The 21711-nt window shown below is 46.0% G+C and overlaps 1 protein-coding gene across 2 annotated transcripts in view; it reads left to right on the top strand.

The window, feature by feature from the left end:
• The first annotated feature begins 459 nt into the window (after nucleotides 1-459).
• The window catches only part of TMEM132D (transmembrane protein 132D), a 596559-nt gene continuing 575307 nt past the window's right edge, over nucleotides 460-21711 (top strand). The window contains exon 1 of one of the 2 annotated variants that reach the window (XM_070275109.1): nucleotides 460-976. In XM_070275109.1, coding sequence (XP_070131210.1) covers nucleotides 898-976 — 79 coding nt within the window. In that variant the 5' untranslated portion in view covers nucleotides 460-897. 2 annotated transcript variants of the gene reach the window in all.

Here is a 21711-nt window from a genome sequence, read left to right as displayed (position 1 = left end):
TTGGGGCTCACAGCTGTCACTCCGAAAGGGTGGGGCTTTTTAAAAAAAGACAAAATTTTACGGCAAAACCCCAAACCCGCGCCGGGCACTGTGGCGCTCGCCTCCGTGCCGGATGCTGCCTCGGCGGAGCTGGGCCACCGCGCGCACGGGCAGGCGGCAGCTGCGGCGGGCGGCCGGGTCCCCGAGCCCGCGGGTCCTCCTCCGCGCGCAGCTGGCCCGCCTCCCCCCGGCGCCGGGGGCAGCCCCGCGGCTCCGCAGCCGCCTGTGCGCTCGGCGCGCCTAGGGCCCCGCGAGCCGAGCCGGGCCAGGCGGCGGCGCGGGGAGCGGCTGCACCAGCCAAACTTCGGGCGCCGGCGCGCGCCAGCCCCGGGGCGCGGCCGGGATGGGGGCGGTGCGCCCGGGCGCCCCGCGCCGCTCCGTGCGCCGGGCCACCCGGCCTGGGGCCTCCGCGCCGCCTCCGCCCGCGCCCCGGGAGCAACAGCCCAGCCGCCCCGCCGCCCGCGCCCGCTAGCCCACCCGGCGCCCACCGCGCCCGCGCGCTCCCGGACGCGCCCTTTTTGGGCCACCTGGGGGCCAGTCCTCCCTCGGGTCAACAGGAAAGGAACAAATCCGCGTGGATTAAAATAAAAATATTCTGGTGGGGGTGACAGAGAGGTGGGGTTTGCCTGCGCGCGCGTTGGACTCCGGAGGGCAACTCCAGAGCGGCGCGTGGCCGTCGCCTCTCGGCCGGGCCATGGACTGGCGGGAGGAGGGCGCAGGGCCCAGCGGCTGCTCGCGCCCCTAGCCGCGCGTTCCGTCGCCATCCAGCCGCGCTCCGGCCAGCCAGGGGCCTGGCGGCCGTGTCTTCTTCGCCCAGACGGCGCCGGGGAGCAGAGGATCTGCGCTCCGGTCTCCAGGATGTGCTCGTCTGAGATGGGGACGCTGTGGCACCACTGGTCCCCTGTGCTCATCAGCCTGGCCGCCCTGTTCTCCAAAGGTGAGGGGACGCCGCCGCCACCTCCGGCCCCGGGACTAACTTTGCTGGCAGTGAGTGTGTGGGAGTGTGTGCGTGGCTGGGGGTGGCTGGGAGGGAGGGCGTGGGTGTGTGGAGTGCGTGTGTGTGTGCGCGTGTGCACGCGCGCGCGTCCGGCAGCCAAGGTCCTCAGCTGCCTCTTTGCAGCAGGGGCCTCCCAGGAGGACCGGGGTGGGAGGCGCTAGGTGAGACTCCAAAGGGACAGGAGGGAAAATAGCCCAACAGCGTTTCCAGTTAGGGGAGGGGGCTGTGGAGACCCCCGAAAGGAGAGCTGGGCACTGGGAGCGCTGAGCTAGATGTCAGCGGAGGGGGACTGAAATGACCTGGAAGGGTCCTGGAATTTCGTCTGGACTTTTCCTGCTGGCACTGACCTGTTGGGAGATAATTCCGGAGCACTCCTCTGTATGGGAGGATTGTAGGCTGCCCACCATATGGCATGGGGGTCGCTGGGAAGAAGCGGCCCCGAGTTTCTCTAACACAGCCCATTTAGAGATTTCCTGCCGGGGTCTCCCCTCTTGCGCTCTGTGGCTCTTGCCTGCAACAGCATCCACGCAGGTTGAACCCGGAGTTTAAACCCTGACTTGCCACCTGAGTTATGGCAGCAGGCCCCTGACTTGAAGCTGTGAGTAAGGGCAGGAAGTCCCCATTGCTTCCTTTCCTTTTTGTCACCATTGCTGTCTGTCACTGGAACAGCAGGTTTGGAAGCTCAGGACACTAATTCCTGGAAGAGAAATTGTTGCATTCACACAGCAGATGGTAGAAAGTACCAGCAATTCTTTTTCGTTATTGATCGGGACTCTTTATTTGTGTGTGGTTCTCCCCTTGCGCCTCTTTCCTGCATAGAAATATATCAGGAGGAAAGCGGAGATTCTTAGTGGTCTCCAATGTGTCTAAAAGTCTTTGTAAATGGATTTTTTTTTGAGAGGATTTTTCAAGATGAGATCTCTTTCAGAAACTTCAAAGCCAATTGTCATGCACAGAGCCTTTTAATTATAGGAATTTTCTGTTCTCTGAGCTCTTCACTGAGGTTACGTGGCTTGGGATCTGGTAATAGAATAAGACAGTTCACTTGCTGGGGTTTTGTGCTGGATGATTGAGGAAGAGGATCCTGTCACCCCTCCCACCGCCATCTTTTCAAGTGGGGTCCTAATGGGCTCACGTCCCCTAATTATGAATTAGAACAATTCTGACGACCAGAGGCTCTGGGATTTACAATGTGCACAAGAAACCCAAGAAGAGGTTGATGAATTCAATGAATCCAACCCAGGCAGACGTGAGGTTAAAAAAACCCAAATCCACAGCAACAGCAGCCAGGCAGACTTGCAGATCGCTACAAGGCATGCTTTTTATTGGTTGTCACTCGGTTTTATGATAGGAATAGGCTTCTCTGTTTTTATGCTGCAATAACAAGGTTTTATTAAGAAAGGAACAGAATAGCTTTATAAATATGACCTAACTGTTGTCTTTCTTCTGTTATGTACATAGTTCTGTTGCTGATTTCTTTAGACTGAGCAGCGTTGAAGAGAACTGTGTTTCACCTCATACTTTTGAATTTTTTCAAGTGGAAAGACTGAAAACGTCCTTAAAATGAGGAACTCTCTGATGTGGCGGTCTCTTTTCTAGATGGCCAAACATCAGCTTGTGAAATGATGCTATAAGCCAGCATGTGACATATTTTGCTTGTTGAATTTAGAGACGTAACTCAGCCAAACTGTTCAAAAGTGAATCAATTGTGTGTCAAGATTTCGTAGAGCAGTCAGCACAATGTGGGGCCCAGGCAGGCGATTCACGGATTATTTACGATGCACCAAGAACAAGAAACAGTTTAACACCCCTAATTCCATCAAGTTGTGGAAAATTTCACGCTGCAGACCTGATTTCTAAATGCAGGGATGGTTCAGTTCTCTTTCCAATGTGTTCAAATCACTTTCCCCTCTAAGATTCTCTGACTGCCTGGAAGTTCTAAACCAGCTTAAAGCCCAATATGGACCATATTTAAAAGGATTTTAATTGGAAGCAAACATGTGCAAACACACACACACACAAAATCCAAAGTGCCTAATTTGTCTGGGGCTGATGGAAAAGTGGACATTATTACCAACTAGGAAATATCTGCTTCAGGATATTATTGTTTCTACTGTTTTGCCTTAGTTCTTTCCAAATGTGAATCCTTGAGTGAACAAAATTGCACATTTGAATGCCAGGCTCATGTCCTTGAACCTTATGTATGTTTAAGTTTCATGAGCAGGAAGCGATTGGTCACAGAGCAAACCCACCCTCGTATAGATCTTTCGAAAAACAAATAAAAATAAAACTTCATTGCTTGTACTTCTACTCCTTGTGATCTGGGAATGATACTGTGAAACAAATAGTTTTACCAGCACCGTTGTCAACCTTTCCTGGAGAATGGCCTTATAGCAAGTGGCCAGAGAGCTTGTGTTCAGGGTCTGGTCTTCGCTGGAAACTTGATGTAGATCATAGTTGCAGGTGTGTTTTAATACATTGCTATTCACTTCGTGGGAGGGGTGGAGTATGGAAGGAGTATGGAAGGGGCTGAGGAGACAAATTAACAAGGAGACTGGAGATGGGCAGAGAGCCAGGCAATTTTTAAATACAAAATCAAGAAGGTTGCCACGTGGAGGCTGCTGGTCAGGACCTCACTGTCTCCTCCAGAGTTGTGTTCTCTTGCAAATGACGGTGAAAAGCAAAGACTGAGAGACCTGGGATCCTGGGAGAGGAGCTGCTGTAGCGATGTGGTCGCTGTCTCAGGGCTGTGCTGGCCAGGCACTCGGCCTGCGTCCAGCTGAAAGCAGCGAGCGTCTCCAGCAGGGCTGTCTCAGGACATCCTCCTGCAGAGTGCTTCCCTCCTGGGTCAGGAATGAGGCGTCCTGCGGGCAGAGCATTACCTCTTATTTAGGAAATGTCATCCCCCAGCCCTGGTCTGCGAGGAGCTTTGGTTGACAGTGACACCTTGTCCAGGCTTTCAGGGGAGGAAGAAATATCCAAGAGGGAGTGTGTGTGTGGGTGAAAGAGAGACAGAGACAGACAGACAGACAGAAAGAGAGACAGAGACAGAGAGGCTTTATTCCTTACATTTAAATGCTGTCAAATTAAAAGCCTAGGGAATGGGGAGACTGTTAAGTTTCATTTTCTTCTGAATTAAAGAGTTAAATAATAAGTATTATTTTATTAAAAAATATTTGAATGCATAGAAAAGTAGAATTCCAAGTATGAAGATCTGTTTAACTTAGTTCCGTTCTGAAGGCCAAGAAAAAATGGAAAATGAAACAAGAACTCCAAATATACCTTGTTGCAGAAACTTATATTACCCTATATTTCTAATTTATTTATCCATCCATCCATTCACCCATTTATCCACCCATCCATCCATCCATGCATCCGTCCATCTGTTCATCCATCCATCCACCCACATATTCGTCCATCCATGTATCCATCCATCCATGTATTCATCCGTCCATGTATCCATCTACCCATGTATTCGTCCATCCATGTATCCATCCATCCATCCCTCCATCCATGTATCCATCCATCTGTTCATCCATCCATCCATCCGTGTATTTACCCATCCATGTATTCCTCTCCCCATGTATCCATCCATCCATCCATCCATCCATCCATTGGTCCGTCTGTTCGTCTGTCCATCTACCCACATATCCATCCATCCATCCATCCATCTATTAATTTAGTATGGAAGGCTTTCAGTGAACGTGGGACTCTGCAGGAACTATTTGCGAGTGTTCTGAGGACACAGGGTTAGGAAGGTAGTGAAGTGTCCTCAGACCAGGGAAGAGTCCTGCCAGTCATTCTTCTAGATTGTAAAGTGCCACAAACCATAGCTCCATGGTTTTAAGCTGTCAGCTCAAACCTCCACGGTTCCATGTTCAGCGACCCCGTCTTCTTTTCCTCTTCTAGTTTCCTTCACTCCCTTCCCTTTGCTACTTTATAACAATAACCACCTTGTGGGCACCAACTGTGTACCCCATACCATGCTGGCCACAAGGAATACAGTAGTGAGAAAAACCCAAACAGATATGGTTACTGCCTTCACAGAACTGGCGCTTTATAGAGCAGATAGAGAAAAACGTTAATTATACAAAGGAATGTCAACTTTCAACTGTGAGTGCTGGCAGGACAGAGCAGGCGGGTATATCGGCATGCGGGTACATCGGCATGTGGCTTAGAGCACTGGGCAGGCCTTTATTCATCTGACGGATGGGTTGGCGTTAACAGGGAGGGGAAGTACACAAGCCAGAGGGCGCAGACAAATACTGAGGACCACAGGAGGCCAGTGTGGCTGCAGTGGGGAGAGCAGTGAGACTGTGGCCCTGTGTGAGGGCAGAGGACGGAAGTGCGCACAGGCACAGGCAGTGGTCGGGCAGGGTGTGGAGGTAACCCTGGCACGTCCTGCTTCACCTGGATCAGCCTCGGTTTACCCAAGTTGTCCTCGAGTGGTTAGAAGTAGCACTCTCTTTCAGTCTCAGAATCGTCCCGGTGGATGCCGAATCCCGTGGTCACCCTTTCACAGGCCATGTGGAGGAGCAGAGGGATGACATGCATGGATTTTACTCAGAGGGTGTATGCGTTTCTTAGGGCTGCGCTAACAGATTACCACAAACTTGGTGCCTAAAACAACCGAGGTTTGTTCTTGCACAGTTCTGGAGGCCAGAAGTCCAAAATCAGGGTCGCTGGGCTGAAATCAAGCTGTCAGCAGGGGGCCGTGAGGAGAATCAATCGTGTCCTGCCTCTTCCAGCTTTGCAGGCCGCCGATGGTCCTTGTCTTGCGGCAGCATCACTGCCATCTTCTAGCCTCGTGTCTTCCTGTCTCTCTGCTCCGCCCTCTCATCACCTTCTCTCCTGTGTGTCTGTGTGTACAGTGTCCTGCCACCTCTCTCTTAGAAGCATCCACGCGGTTGCATTTAGGGCCCACAAGAACAACGCAGACCACCACCCGCTTACTTTAATCACATCTGCGAAGACCTCCTCCCTTTTGTTCCCAAATAAAGTGGTGTTTAAAGGTTTCAGTGATTTGGACATGGCTTTTTTTTTTTTTTTTGGAAGATTAGCCCTGAGCTAACATCTGCTGCTGATCCTTCTGTTTTTGCAGAGGAAGACTGGCCCTGAGCTAACATCCATGCCCATCTTCCTCCACTCTATACATGGGATGCCTCCCACAGCATGGCTTGATAAGTGGTGCGTAGGTCCAGGCCTGGGATCCGAACCAGTGAACCCAGTGCCCCCAAAGTGGAGTGCGTGAACCCAACCACTACAACACCCGGCCGACCCTGACATGGACATATTTTGGGGTGTCATTTGTCAACCTCTGCGGGGGCAACATTCTAAAACTTTTTCCTGTCTTCTCTCCTAAATCTGAAGTTCTTTAGGGGCAAAAGCTGTGCCTTTTTCTGTCTATCTGTGACTTCTGTGTGGTACTTAGTATAGTACTTTGGACATTGCAAGAGCTCAGCAAATTTTTAAGTATGCTTAAGACTGTAGGATATTGCCAAAAGAACCTTTGCCCAACAGGAAAATGGTTTGATGCTGGGTTTTTTCTTCCCAGTGATTCAAAGTGCTGCAGGAAATACTTGTGTCAATAGTAACAACAGCTAAGTTTTTGAGTAATTATTGCATGTCAGGCGCTGCCCTGAGTGATGTATGAAAATGATTTTGTGAATTTGCAGATAAACCCACTGGGGTAGATTTTGTTATTAACCCCGCTGTATGGGTGCAGAAATGGAGGCTCAGAGAGGTTAGGTAGCTTGTCCTGGATCTTCCAGCTAACAAGTGGCAGAGTCTGAGTTCTGGTGCTTAGCCCACACCGTTAGCCACTGTCCATTCTGCTTGTGATTATATGTGATAACTAAAAACAAAAACGTTTGTCAGGCAAAAATTATACATGGGGCCAGACTTGCTGAAGGTTGAGTCCGTTTGAGTTTAGCTCAGAGCCTAGTGTATGGTTGGCACTCAGCATTTATCATATGAGTGAGTAAATGAATGTTCTTTAATTTTGTCAGCATTAATTTTTCCAGCAGCCATCAGGAATGATAATTGAAAGGGACTAAAATATAGATTTTAATTCCGAGACTGTCAAAGAAGTCGAGGCGTTGAACTGAGGTTGTGAGCTGTGTGTGGTTGTGTCGTGGGCCCAGGAGCTGAAGACTTTGCAGTTGTCTTCACTGACCTGCGACTCAGGCATCCCATGATCTGTCTGCTTCACTCACACTGAGGGTCTGGGGAGTGGCCGACTCACGTGGCCTCGATTCCATCTAGAACTGAAGGCGTGGGTGGCTCCTTAGTGAAACGGTGAAGAATGAGGAAGGAGCATGTAAAATGAAGGCAGATAAATATTATTCCTATTTTCAAAAGGAGAGTGGTGGCTTCTGTGAACATTTGGATTGGTGAGTATAATGTTTGATGCCAGACAACAAGCTTGAATGAAGTATGGCAAAAATATCGTGGAGGTGCCACAGAAGGAAGTGATGATCCCACAAAGCCAGCGTGGATTTGTCATGAAATGAGACCAGAGACTCAAAATATTTTTACATCACTTTTGTCATTTATTTCAAAAAATCTGCTTGTAGGAAGAAATAAAGGCAGCACCAAGACACCCAAAGCCAGGCTCATCTTCACTTCTGTTCTTGAATGTTGGTTTCAAGAGTTCCTTTTAAACGAAGGTATCACCCGAGACATCCCCTCACCTCCAGAAATTGTGTAAGAATCTATAGGGGAGGAAGCCCACGAAGTGGTGACACACGTTCAAAAAGAGATTCAGGTGCATATTGTCATAACAGACGGGACGTTGGTAGCCAAGGTAAAGAACATATTTGAAAGAGTAGAAAGAAGATTCAAACATCCATCTGTCTCTCAAGTAAAGTGTATAAGTGACAGGAGATTCAGACATGCATTTGGAAAGACAGGCAGTCAAAAGAGTTTTAGCTTTTAGTGGCAGTAAGTTATTTTGCTCAGGTGAAAAACAATAAGTTATGGGAGACTCATTGGGCAGCTTCGCTAAGTAAAGAAGATGGCAGTCAGAGTTCACTATTTTTGTTGTTTCTGTTTTTGGACGGGAAAGCTACATGGTAGTTGGGGGCTGCTCAAGTTACAAAATAGCTCGCTGATGTTCAATAGTATTTGACCATCTCTTAGGATATTGTGGCAGTAACATATTTTGATATCAAAACTGACATTGGCGGCGTCCTCATCCCGGTTCCTCCCACCTGCCGTGTTCCTGGTCACCCAGTCGGTCTCTGTTCTCTGGGCAGGTAAAACAGGACAGCCACTGCCTCTGGCTCCAGCAGCAAGCACAGGACAGAACGGCCAGATTCCCGACTTTTGATTTCAAGAGCGAAGGTCTGGCAAAAGAGAAAATATTTGGAGAACATATGTCCACAGGCATATGTTTTCTTGGCCTCTCTCTCCTTTCTCCACTAGGTAAATATTTTTCACTGGGGGCGAGGGGAGGAGCGTTTCGCTGCAGGTGCCAGAGTGCCTTTGAGACTCTCTGTGTCATCTCACTGCACATGGTGAATTAGGGGGATAGAAGATAGATCCCCTACATACATTTGGAGACTCAGAGATGAAGAGAACCTGCTCCAGATCACCAGGGGAAGATGCAGAAGCAGTGCTTGTGTGCCATGAGCAGGCAGGGGCTCCAGAGAGGTGCTGGGCATGGCAGGATGTTTTCCTGGTCATCCAGGGGTGATGCAGACCTGGCTGAGGGAGCACGTGGACCTCAGGAGGCCTTGAGGGCAAGGCCGTGGAGGCGGAGCTGCGATCTGCGTGGACTAACCACAGCAGACCAGATGCTGTTTGGGAAAGTAGCAAAGTCTGTAGTTGAAAAGAACCCTTCCGGTCCTTGTGACCACTTTGAATCTTTCAGAACTTAGATGTGATCCCTGGAATTATTGCCTAGGGGGAGGCAGTGTTTGTCAACAGAGCCGTTGTTTGGCTACTGGATGAAATGGGGAAACCAAATAGAAATGAAGTTCCATTACAGGAAATGAAGGAAGGTGCATTTCTCGCTCACTGAAGTTAGGGACTGAGATTTGCATTCACTGCAGCAGTCTCGTCAACATGATGGAGAGACGCATTGTGCTCGGCGGATCACCGTGCTCGACGGCGGCAGATGGCACGATGTCAACCTCCAGCACAGTCTGCAGGATCTTGTCCCAGGACTCCGTCCCAGCCCTCCCCAGGGGCACATTCGTCTCAGAGGCTGGCTGCAAAAGCAGATGGGTGCTCCTGTGCACTTGAGAGGAGCAGATGCACAGAAGGTTAGAGAGGACGCCACGTGGCACAATGCGACCCAGAGACCTCCTGGGGTTAGAACCATCTCACGTGTGAGATGAGTGGAAGACCCACCCCACACTGCCCTTAGGGCGGCAGGCAGCTGGGGAGGTCCGGCAGAGACCAGCTGGAGAGCCACGTGTATGGAAAGACTAGGGTTCCTACAAAGATAAACTTAACACGGGGGACGGGGTGGAGGGGTGTTTTAAGAGCTTTATCTATTAAAACACAGTCCCTGTCCTAAGTTCCTTTTCTAAGAACTATTTCTTGGGCCTTAGTACCAGGGGAAAAAAAAGCTGTGTTTATCCTGAGAAGTCGTTTACACTTTGTCCTATGAGCACATGAATTTCCTAAATGAATGTCTACGTGTCTGTCTTTGCTCTAAGTCCCAGGACTCTCAACACCAAGTGTGCTATTTATAAGTGCAGGAAGTTAAGATAGGCATCTTGTGAATCAGCTTCATCCTCGGCTTTATTTAATTTTTTCGTACGCTTGTTCTTTCTTCTTGTCTGCTTCCTGTCCGCTTCCTCCCTCCAATTGCATTTATTTTTTGTAAGTGACTTCAAGTTAATTTAGAAATGAGGGAGAGATAAAAATAAATAATCTCAGTGCCCGAAGGTGACAGCTTCACATTTGGGTGTATTTCATTCTAGTTGCTTTTCTGCGAATTATTAAATCAGTTGGGTTCACTCGGTATATGGTATACATAATTTGTTTTTGACTTTGTTGAGTTCATATGTTTATGTAAGCATTTCCTCATGTTTCAAAAATGTATCACGAATATATTTTTGATGTCTGTATCATTGCTTAACCATTTCAGCTTTTTCTGGACAATGACCAATGACACAATTTATAGTTTTCCACTATTATAAGGAAACAGTTATCTTTGTGCATACTTTTTGCTTTGAGTTACTTTCTCAGATAGAGTCACAGTTGTTTAATTACTGGCCCCGAGGGCATGGGTGGGACTTTTGCTGTCAAGTTCTTTTCCAGAAGGGGTGCACTTTTTTTTTTTTTTTTTTGCAAAAACGTGCACAGGGAATAGCAATGCATGAACGCCTCCACTTTGTTGAACTCTGATGCGCTCAGTGGCGGCAGGTGTCTGTCTGCTGACCCCACAGCATTTGCTGTGCTTTGCTGTCCCCGAACTGTTCAGGATGTGTCTTGGAGACAGTCACTGCTCCTTTGGGCTCCAGATGCCCTGGGGCTCCGCCTTCCTCGGAGTGTGGTCTGTGCCTGCAATGCTTTGCCTCCTGCAGGCCAATGGTGGAGTGGGCTAGGTGATGAAGTCTGTAGCCAGCAAGGATGGTCCAGGATTGCTTCAGCAGGGACTCCGAGGGCCTGCTTTGTGAAGAGGGCCACAGCCAGAGGACCTCTGTCAACAGAGGTGGAGATGAAGAGACTGTGGCTTCAAGGTGGTGAGGGAGAAAGAAACCGCAGTGAAAATGGAGCAGGCAGGATGCGAGGTAGTGAGCTGGGAAGATGAAGTAGTCTCCAGGACGTGCCGTTTGCGAATCACCGTGATGGAACGGAATCGAAACAACAGGTGGATATTTCCATTTGGAGTTCCTTGATTCTGTGACTGCAGGAATTGAGAGGCCCTGCTGTCTAAATACAGCATAAAATATTCCAGTTCAGCCCCGTGAGCCACCTAGTTCTAATACTTAATCTGCAACAGGGAATATCGTGGGCACTGGGCACCAAGGGCTGTCATCTGTTTATCTAACAATTATGTTTTGAGGACGAGTGTAAAGGAAGCAATTCAGTCTTGCCCCTTCTGTGGGGGAAGAACCCAGCTCTTCCCATCTGTGAGTTTCTTCCCTGTGAGTCTTCTTTACTCTCACACAACACACTTCTGGCTCTACTGGTCACCGAACATGTGGATTTTCCCCCACAAACAAGGAGTTCGTCTCTGGCACCAGCTGGGTGTCTGCAGTTGAACTCAGTTCTGGCATTCTCTACCGGAGATGGCGTCAGATCCCGCAGGGTAAGAGCTCAGTCCACAGACTGCCCCTCCCACCCCCACTTCAGACGCCAGTTGCAAGTCCTGGTTGTCACCTGTGCTTCTGGCCAACCAGCTATAGATGGGAGATTCCAATGACCCCCTCCTTGGGTTCGATTAATTTGCTAGAGTGGCTCACAGAACTCAGGGAAACACTTACTTACATTTACGTTTATTAAAGGATATGCTAAAAAAAATCAGGTGAACATCAGATGGAAGAGATGTGCAGGGCAGGGTCTGTGGGAAGGGACACAAACTTCCGTGCCCTGTCTCGGGTGTGCCACCCTCCCAGCACCTCCACTCGTTCACCAACATGGTATCTCTCTAAACTCTGTACTATTGAGAGCTTATGGAAGCTTTATCACGTAGGTGCGATCAATCATCAGCTCCATTTCCCGCCTCTCTCCCCTCCTTGGAGAAGGAGGGGCTGAAGATTCCAAGCTTCCGATCACGGTGACCAGCCCCATCCTGGAGCCCACCCAGAGTCGCCTCATTAGAACAAAAGACACTCTAGTGTTCTTATAACTTAGGGATTTACAAGGGTTTGAGGAGCTCTGTGCCAGGAACCCGGGACAGAGACCAATATGTCTACTTTCTGTTATCTGACAGTAAGTTATAAACACGGTGAGGCAGGCTCAGGATACAGAATGAGTATGAAATCAACTCTGCCCTCGCGAGACTACAGCTCGGCCGGGGAGGCTGAGCCGTGAGCAGTTCTTCTGTCTCTGGGGAGCAGTGTGATGCAGGTGTGAAGAAATTCTTTGCTTACGTGGAGGAGGGAAGGACACCGGCATCCTTGATTTCCCCGTGAGAACTCCGTAGAATCTCTTTGCTGTGGACTCTGCTTGTTCTGTGCTGGCCGACGTTCTTAGTTGCTGACATCAGAATCCGCTCTGGCAGAAGGGGAGTTACGGGGTCCTGTGGGGTGGTGTGCAGGTCCACCGTGTGCACCAGGGACACAGGCTCGTGGGGGGAACGACAGCAGCCCGCCACAGTGTGCTCCTGTTCTGGTCCAGATCCGCCATCACCATCGCCTTCCTGTCAGTGCCTATGGGACGAGGGTCTGGATGCGCAGACCTGCTGGGCTGCCCCAACCGACCGACCGCTCGTCTGCGTCTCTGCAGGAAGCACTCATCTCATGCCTAGTGCTGCCTCGCGTTGCTCGTAGCCTTGCTCCAAGTTTCAGATGGCTGCCTCTGTTCAACAGCAGCTAAGGCGGACCTGGAACCCTGGCGTCAAGAGATTCCTGCCAGTCTGGTTAATAGGACTCTAGCCTCTCCCATGCAGGAAGGCACACCAGAAAGGAACTGGAATTGGTGTTAAATGTGCCAGTCTTCAGTATCTACAGAAATTCTCATCTTGTTAAATTGATTTTTGACCCTATTGACATTGCAAAAAGCCATGTTAGAATATCTCATCCATATTATTGTTGTCTTACTGGGGGCCTGTAGGAAGGAAGCAGGGACCCCTCCTGTGTGTTTACCACCTCCCCTGTCACCATGTTGGTCAATAAGAGCGCCATCGATGGCTGATTGGACTTTGATTTTTCTAGGCGGTCCCTCCCTCTTCTAGGATTTGGAAGTATTCCTTGAGTTTCTTTGAACTGGAGGCCCTCAGGAGGAGGAACGCTTCCGTTTTGTCATCCCAAAGCCTCTGGATTACTGTCATCCGTCAGCGTTTTAAAGATGCTGTAAAGGAAGAGATGAAAGCCGGCCTTCAGCTGTGCGCATCCCTCTTTGGAATATGAAGCAAAGTGTGAGAGAATCGCCGAGAAGCCATGGCCAAATGGAAGAGTTCCACTTGAGTTTTATTTAAGGAAACACTTTCTAGTAACGAGTATTTAGGCAAATTTTGGTTGCAGGTACAAAACAAAGCTCTAAAATTGCCAAAGGGATGCTTTGGTGAGGACAGGCCAGCTAGGCTGTGGTCATAAGGAAACGCCTGCGTCTCAGTGGCTTCATCTGAGAAAGGCGTGTTTCTTGTCACTTAGAATCCACTCGGACCCCGTTCCACCTTGTAGTTATGCCGTTTGGAACATGTGGCCTCCGAGGTCATCACAGTGCGGGAGAGAAGGCTAGGGGATTGTGTGGCATGCATCTAAGGTCTAGATTTGGAAAAGGCTTAATTTCTAGTGCGCACATCCCATTGACCAGCACTTAGAAACATGGTCTCCATCTAACCTTTGGGAGGACCGGGAAATGTAGAGGACCAGTCATGAATTTGGTAAACATTAATAGTCTCTGCCAACAAGGAAAAGGAAACATATTGGTTCACATAACTGAAATTCTGGGGGCAACACTGGTATCAGGCAAGGCTTGATGGAGGTGCTCACATGACGCCAAAAGGACCTAGAGTCTCTTTGCTCATCTTTAACTGTATTGGTTCTGTTCTTACACACACTGTCCCATGTGTAGGCGAGATGCTTCCCCAGCTCAGAGTTACATCTTCTTACCCTAAATTCAGTAAAAAGACAAAGTGTTTCTCTTAACAGGGCCATCAAAGTTTCGGCCCTGCCTTGTTTAGGCTGCCTTGTCCATGAGTCTCCCTGCGTCAGTCGCTGTGCCCAGGAGGATGGATAGGCGCACGCCGCTTGACTCAGGCTCATGCAAGAAACTCGTCCTTTGGAGCCTGGAGTGGGAACCCACCCAACGCACCTGATATGAAAGCGAGGAGAGGGCGATGTGTGGAATCCTCTTACCCAGAAGAGGGTGATGGACGCTGGGCAGGCGGCAAAAAGGCAGTTCCGCTCTCAGTGTCGGTGTAATTTTAAGCCTAACGTGAAAATATTCACATTTCTCTAATGTTTAACCTTAAAGGGGATTTTGTATGCCTGCCCAGACGACAGCTCTCAGGACAGACTTGTACCCTCTTGGAGAAGTTACTCTTTCCTTTGAATGTTTGTTTAAATGTAATGTACGCTTTTGTTTTCAATGATTGTAATTTTTACAGAGTCCTTAATTAGATGTAAAAACTATACACAGTGGAAATTACTGTTGTGAATAAATATTTGCATTATGTGCTGTTAAAAGCAGCATCGAAACACACAATTGCCTGTTTTACACGCATTCAGTATTTTGAAATGTGAGATCAGTGGAACCACTGAGAATTCCATTGAAAGGGAGAGAAACAGCTCAAACAATATCATTTGCATTTTCAGGGGCACAGTGTTGGCAGTAGGAGGGGAGACAGTGATTTTGAGGCAGCACCGTGCAGAGCGGCATCCAGTGCGCCTGCCTTGTCCCTCTGAGTTCTGTGTATCTGGTTCCAGGAAAGTGAGTGTTCCGCTCGATTTCCCTAGTTAGGGAGTACACGTTTGGGAGTTGGATTTTGCCTGTGCTTCAGAGAAATGTAACCTTAAAACAGTGTGGAAAAGCCATTTCCAGGCTATTCTGGTCTTATAGATAGCCTACTAGTTGAACTTTGGAAAGGACAAAAGCTTGCAGTGTGCATTTGGGCCAAATGTCACATTTTTACTACCCTAAAGTACTTTTCCCAGAATCGTTTTGGATGTGGTGAAGGATTTTTGGTAAGAAAGGGGCGTTATTGCTATTCTTTTCCAATTTAAATGTAAAAGCAGGCCTCGTGAACCCAGAGGATGTGAGACAGATAAAACAATATGGTGCAACATGCCTTCAACAGGGAGAGAGGAAAGATGCATGTGGACGCCTGGTTTTCTTCTGTACTTAGATGTGAGAGGTGTGGTTTTTGATTGACAGGTCATGGGGTAGACTGCGGCCTGCAAATATGTTCTGTGTGGCTTCCACAATGCACGTCTTGTCCATAGTTTGTGTCCAGGGGATTTTCATGATTTTCTCTTGAATCGTGAGCCGTGCTGATAACGTCTGCGTGTCGTCCGTGGCTCCAGCCGAGCAGCTGCTGCCACCACCGGCTAGGGCGGGGCGTGCTGTCCACACGGGGCCCACTGTCAGTCCAACACGTTTTTTTTTCTAGTTACCCTTATCAGTGGAGTGAACTGCCATGTCTCTCGCAGGAGAAACTACTTCACTGTACTCGGGTCTCTCTCAAAAGTAGGGAAATAAAATGTAGACAAGAGGGCCCTTGTTTCCTGATCCCGAAGCACTTTACTCGTTATGTGATCTTCCTGCGCCCCGGATGAATTTGCAATTCCTTTTGTGTAATATTTACGCTTAATTTCAATGGTCTGCTGGATTTTGTTTAATGCTTTGTGTTTATGTTATTTTTTTATTTGGAGCAGTGCCCTTGAAGCCAGGATGTATGAAGGGAGGAGTAATTCAGAGACCTTCAGAGGGTGTGTGAATAGAGATGCTTTAAAGGGAGTGTTTACAAATCCCCAACTTCTGTAGGTATGCGCTCTGAAACTCGATCTCTCTAAATTAACTGACAACTACTTTGTTCGTCTTCTTTCTCTCTTTTCTCTCTCTGTATCTCACACACACACACACACACACACACACACACACGACTTCTTTGATTTTAGGATAGAGGTCCCTCTCATCCGTCTAGGGTCTTATTAGGATTCATTTCCCCAGGTGTGAAAACCTCCTCGGTCCCCAAAAGTACAATCTGACAGCTCCTTTAGTCCAGGCATCGTTAACTCTGCCACCCATAGCTCATGAAGAGGTCATTTACAAGAAGATATCTAGTTTTTGTTTAAAAGAATATTTAAGATGTGTAATATCTTTATGTTGTTTTAATTGTGCAGCAGTCTTAATTGTAATAATGCCAACTCAAAGACTTTTTTGTTTTTTGAGGAAGATTAGCCCTGAGCTAACTACTGCCAGTCCTCCTCTTTTTGCCCATCTTCCTCTACTTTATATGTGGGACGCCTGCCACAGCATGGCTTGACAAGCAGTGCCATGTCCACGCCCGGGATCCGAACCGGTGAACCCTGGGCCACCGAGAAGCGGAACATGCGCACTTAACCTCTGTGCCACCGGGCCGGCCCCCTCAAAGACATTTTTAATATTGAGAATCTCACTGTGAGGAGAAACAAAAAAATGTAAGTTCAATATACACGCATATATTTTTGCTGTAGAAGGTATAATAAGGTGATGGATATGTTATTTTCAAGTGTATTGCATTAGGATAAAATTCTGTGAGCGAACTGGAATGGAAGTGTGAGTTTAGGAGGAAAAGGAACAATGTAACATTTCTGATTATTAATGAAGAGTTTTTTTGTGGATTTTATAAGTGGATGGTGGTGGGTGTCAACTCATTCTGTTATTTATATGCCAATGGATGCATTTAAAAGAATGATGTAACAGTTTAAATGTCAAGATTTACAACACACTAGAAACGTTATCCTTAGCAACTCTTGAAACCCTGATGAAAAATATTAGACATCATTGTTTAAATGTGCAAGTGGGTACACAGTTTTACAAGTTTTCTGTTTGGAGTTGCAGGAACAATATTCTTGGAAGACCATTGTCTTTGGGGTAGGAGTTCTCAGCCTAGATTACACATCAGAATCACCCGTGAAGCTCTGCAACCTTTCATTGCCCAAGCGACACCGTAGACCAAGAAAATCAGAATATCCTGGGGTCAGACCCAGGCGCTGCTTTGAAAGCTCGCCCAAGTGATTCTGATGTGAAATCAAGGCTGATAACCACGAAACAAAGGAGGGCAGCTGTGTGGAGAAGAGTTAAGGCAGAGATTCCGAACCCTGGCTGCACAGCAGAATCGTTTGAGAAGGTATTACTTTGGTCCTGGGTGTCAGGTTACTTGGGATAAAATTGCATGGAGTCCAAGGCACCTTTTTATTGTATAGTTCTATGAATTTTGGCAATGCATGTAGTCTTGTAACCACTGACACAATCAAGATATGGAACATTTCCATCATTCCCAAAAGTTTTCTCTTATTCCTTCATAGCTGGTCCCTCCCTCTACCCTCCTGCCCTGGCAGACGCTGATGGGTTTCCTGTTCCTGTGGTTCTGCCTTTTCCCGAATGTTCTCGGACACTCTGTCGCGTTTTGAGTTAGGCTTCTTTCACTTAGCATAGAGCGTCTAACATTCTCCCAGGATGTTGGATATGGCAGGAGCTCTTTTCTTTTTATTGTGGAGTAGTGTGCCGTGGTGTGGCTGTACTAGGGTTTGTTTATCCACTCGCTAGATGAAAGACACTGGAGTTGCTGACGGTTTTCGCTATTATGAATAGAGCCACTGTAAGCTTATGTGTACAAGTTTTGGTGTGAATGTGCGTTTTCATTTTTTTGTGGGTACATACCTGGGGACAGGATTGCTGGGTCATGTGGTAAGTGCATGTTTAACATGATAAGAAACCGCCAATCTGTTTTGCAAAATGATTGGACCATTTGGCATTTGAACCAGCAATGTGTAACGTTCCAGCCCTTCTACATCCTTGCCAACACTTGATGTCGTCACGTTGTAATTTTATTTTAGCCATTCTAATATATGTGTAATGGTATCTCAGGGTAGTTTCAATTTGCATTTCTTTAATTACTGATTATGTTGAGCAGTTATTGCTTGTTTGCCATCTGTATATCTTCTTTGGTAAAGTGTCTGTTCAGACACTTTGCTGTTTAAAAATAGGCAATTAATTTGGGTTGTCTTATTCAGTTTTGAGAATCATTTTTATACCTTGTATACAAGACTTTTGTCATAGATCTGATTTGGAAATATTTTTCTCCATCTGTAATGTGTCGTTTCTTTCCTATAACAGGTCTTTAGCAGAACACAGTGCTCTATTTTGGTAAAGTCCAGTTTACCTTTTTTTTCTCTTATGGAATTGCGTTTATTGCCATATCTTAGAAATCTTTGCCAAATGAAAGGTCACAAAGCTTTTCTCTTATGTGTTCTTCTAGATGTTTAATAGTCTTAGGTTTTACATTGAGGTCTATGATCCATTTTGGGTTAATTTTTGTGTAGAGTGCAATAAATGGTTCAAGTCTCAGTGTTTTGCATATGAATGCCCAATTGTTCCAGCATAATTTATTTTTAAAAGCTGTTATTTCTTTCTTAAATTGGCTTTATATTTTTCACTGTAGAGGGTGGATAGCCTTTCTATTCTGTCCCCTTGATTTATGTATCTGTCCTTTCACCAGTACCACTCTGTCCTGATTACTGTTCTTTATAAGTCTTGAAATCAGGTAATGCAAATCCTCCCACCTTCTTCTTTTTCAGAAATGTTTTGGCTGTTCTAGTTTATTGATTTGCAATATAAATTTTGGAACTCACTTGTCAATTTCTAAAAAAAGGATCCTGCTGGGATTTTGATTGACATTACACTGAATTTGTAGAAAATATACCTTTGTAGTAATGGGAACTGCCATCCTAATCATGACGAGCGCTCTTATCAATGAACATGGTACATCCGACAGTTTGTTGAGGCTTTCTTTGATTTTTGTCATCGCTGTTTTATCATTTTCAGCATACAGATGCTACACATAAGTTTTAGATTTATAACCAAAAGTCCTAGGTTTTTGGGTGCTATTGTGGATAATATTCTTTTAAAAATTTGTATTTATGACCTTTATTGCAATTATATAGAAATGCAATTGATTTTTCTATATCAACGTTGTATCCTAAACTCACTTACTTGTTTTAGTAGCTATTTTTTGGGGGGTAGACTCTTGGGAATATTTTACGTGGATGTTCATGTCATTCGTAAATATCGTTTTACTGCCTGCTTCTCAATCTCTATGCCTTTTTCCTCCGCTCCCTCTGCACTGGCTAGAACCCGCAGGATGATGTTGAGGAAGCGTGGTGAGAGCTCCCATCTTTGCCTGTTCCCAGTCTTAGCAGAAAGACATTGGGTCTTACACCATTAACTATGATTTGTAGGTTTCTGGTAGGTGCTTTTTATGAAGATGAGGAAGTTCTGCTGTATTCGTAATTTGTTGAGAGGTTTTATCATAAATGGACGGTGAACTATGTTCAATCCTTTAGTTGCATCAATTGCCATGATCACGTGATTTTTCTTAGGTAGTCTGTTGATATCGTGGATTACATTGATTTTCAAATATTGAATCACTTTGTATTCCTTGTACAAGCCCAACTTAGTCATGATGTAATTTTTTTATATGTTGCTGTATTTCATTTGCTAATATTTTGTTGAGGGTTTTTATGTCTAAACAATTTTCTGTAGTTTTCTTTTTTTTTCTTTTAAAGATTGGCACCTGAGCTAACATCTGTTGCCAATCTTTTTTTTTCTTCTTCTTCTCCCCAGTGCCCTGCAGTACATAGTTGTATATTCTAGTTGTGGGTCCTTCTAGTTGTGGCATGTGGGATGCCTCCTCAGCGTGGCTTGGTGAGCGGTGCCATGTCCGCACCCAGGATCTGAACCAGTGAAACCCTGGGCCGCTGAAGTGGAGTGCACAGACTTAACCACTCGGCCATGGGGCTGGCCCCTAGTTTTCTTTTATATCCTGTCTTTGTCTAGTTTTGGTGTTGGGTAACACTAGCTTCATAAAGTGAAGTATGGAGTGTTCCCTCCTGTTCTGTTTCCTGGAATAAATTGTATGAGTTCACTGCTAGCGCTTCTTTAAACGTTTGGTTTAAATCATCTGATGAAACCATCTGGGTCTGGAGATCTTTTTCAGAAGCTTTTAAATTACAAATTAAATTTAATAGTTTTAGGATTATTCAAATTATCTGTTTTATATCGAGTGAGTTTTGGTAGTTTGTGTTTTTTGATGAATTGGTCCATTTTATCTACATTGTCAAATTTATGGAAGTATTGTTCCCAATATTGCTTTGCCAGCCTTGCCATGCCTGTGAGGTCTGTAGTGATGGCACCTATTTCATTCCTGCAGTTAGTAGCATGATTCTTTTCTCTCCTTTTTTCTTGGTCAGTCTGTCTAGAGGTTTATGAATGTTATCTGTCTTTTCAAAGAACCAGCTTTCAGTTTTCATTGGCTTTTTTCTCTATTTTTCTTTTTTATTGACTTCCAGTTTAATCTTTATTACTTCCTTCTGTGGTTTTGGGTTTAGTTTTCTTCTCTTTGTCTAGCCTTCGCACATGGATGCTTAGACCATTTATTGAGACATTTCTTCTTTTCTATTATAAGCTCCTAATGCTATAAATTTTCCTCTAGACACTGTTTTAGCTCCATCTCTCAAACTTTTATGTTATACTTTTAATTTCATGCAATTTATAATTACTTTCCCTGATTTCCCTTGAGACTTCCTTTTGACCCATATGATATTTAGATGTTTGTTGTTTACTTTGAAATATGTGAAGATTTTCCAGATACTTTTCGGTTATTGATTTCTATTTTAATTCCATTTCAGTCAGAGAACATATTTTGTAGGATGTTAATTCCTCTATATTTTTGAGTATTTTTTATGTTCCAGAATATGGTCTGTCTTGCTGAATGCTTCGTGTGTTCTTGGAAAGAATGTTTCATCGCTCGTGTTGGGCAAAGTCACTATAGATGTCAGCTAGGTTATTTGGTTATAATACTGTCCCCAGATATTCCATTTTCTTGGATTTAATTTTGGGTTTAATTTTGATTAAAATTAAAATTGAGTTTAATTTGTTTACATCTTATTTCCATTACTGAGAGACGAATGTTGACCTCTCCAACTGTAATTATGGATTTTTCTGCTCCTGCTGTGGGTTCTGTGAGTTTTTGCTTCATGTACTTTGAAGTTCTTTTGTTAGGTGAATACACGTTTAGGATCTTTACATATTCTAGGTGAATTGACTGCTTTATAAACACATAATATCTTTTCTGCCTCATATTATTGCTTGTTTGGAAGTCTGTTTGTTTTCTCATATTACTAAAGCCACTACGGGTTTTTTTTGATGTTTGCATGGTACGTTTTCCCCGTCTTTTCATTTTAAACCAGTTATGTGTTTACATTTACAGTGTGTTTCTTGTACATGGTGTGTGACTGGGTCTTGCTTTTTATCCACTCCAACAATTTATGTTTTTTAATTGGTGTGTTTAGACAATTAACATGTCATAAAATTATATAATTTGGCGAATGATTGGGTTAAAATCTACCATCTTCCGTTGTTGTCAGGGCTGTGAATCCTAGTGACCCTGTGGACAGCTGAGAGGAACCCTGCCTGGTCTTTTTGCACCATCCTGTCACCTTCTGGCACTATATCAGACAATGCTCCTCCACTGTTTGTAGGATTTTCATGGCCAATGTTTTCAGAAGTGGGAGACCAGGTCCTTCTTCCTAGTCTGTCTTAGTCTGAAAGCTCTGCTGACACCTGTCCACCTGGGTGACCTGCTGGTGTTTGAAACTCTGGTGGCAGAGCTCTCAGCATCACAGCAACACACAACCACCACAGTATGACAACCGACAGACAGATGGTGTGGTTCCCTGACTGGGAAACGAGCCCGGGGCTAGCGCTGAATCTTAACCACTAGACCACCAGGGCTGGCTACCATCTTCCTAGTCGTATGTTGTTTGTTCTGTCTATTCTTTGTGCCTCTC

This window comes from Equus caballus, chromosome 8, assembly GCF_041296265.1.
Source record: "Equus caballus isolate H_3958 breed thoroughbred chromosome 8, TB-T2T, whole genome shotgun sequence".
Lineage (NCBI taxonomy): Eukaryota > Metazoa > Chordata > Mammalia > Perissodactyla > Equidae > Equus > Equus caballus.
The sequence above is the reverse complement of the archived record's forward strand: the minus strand, read 5'-3'. Positions and strand labels throughout refer to the sequence as shown.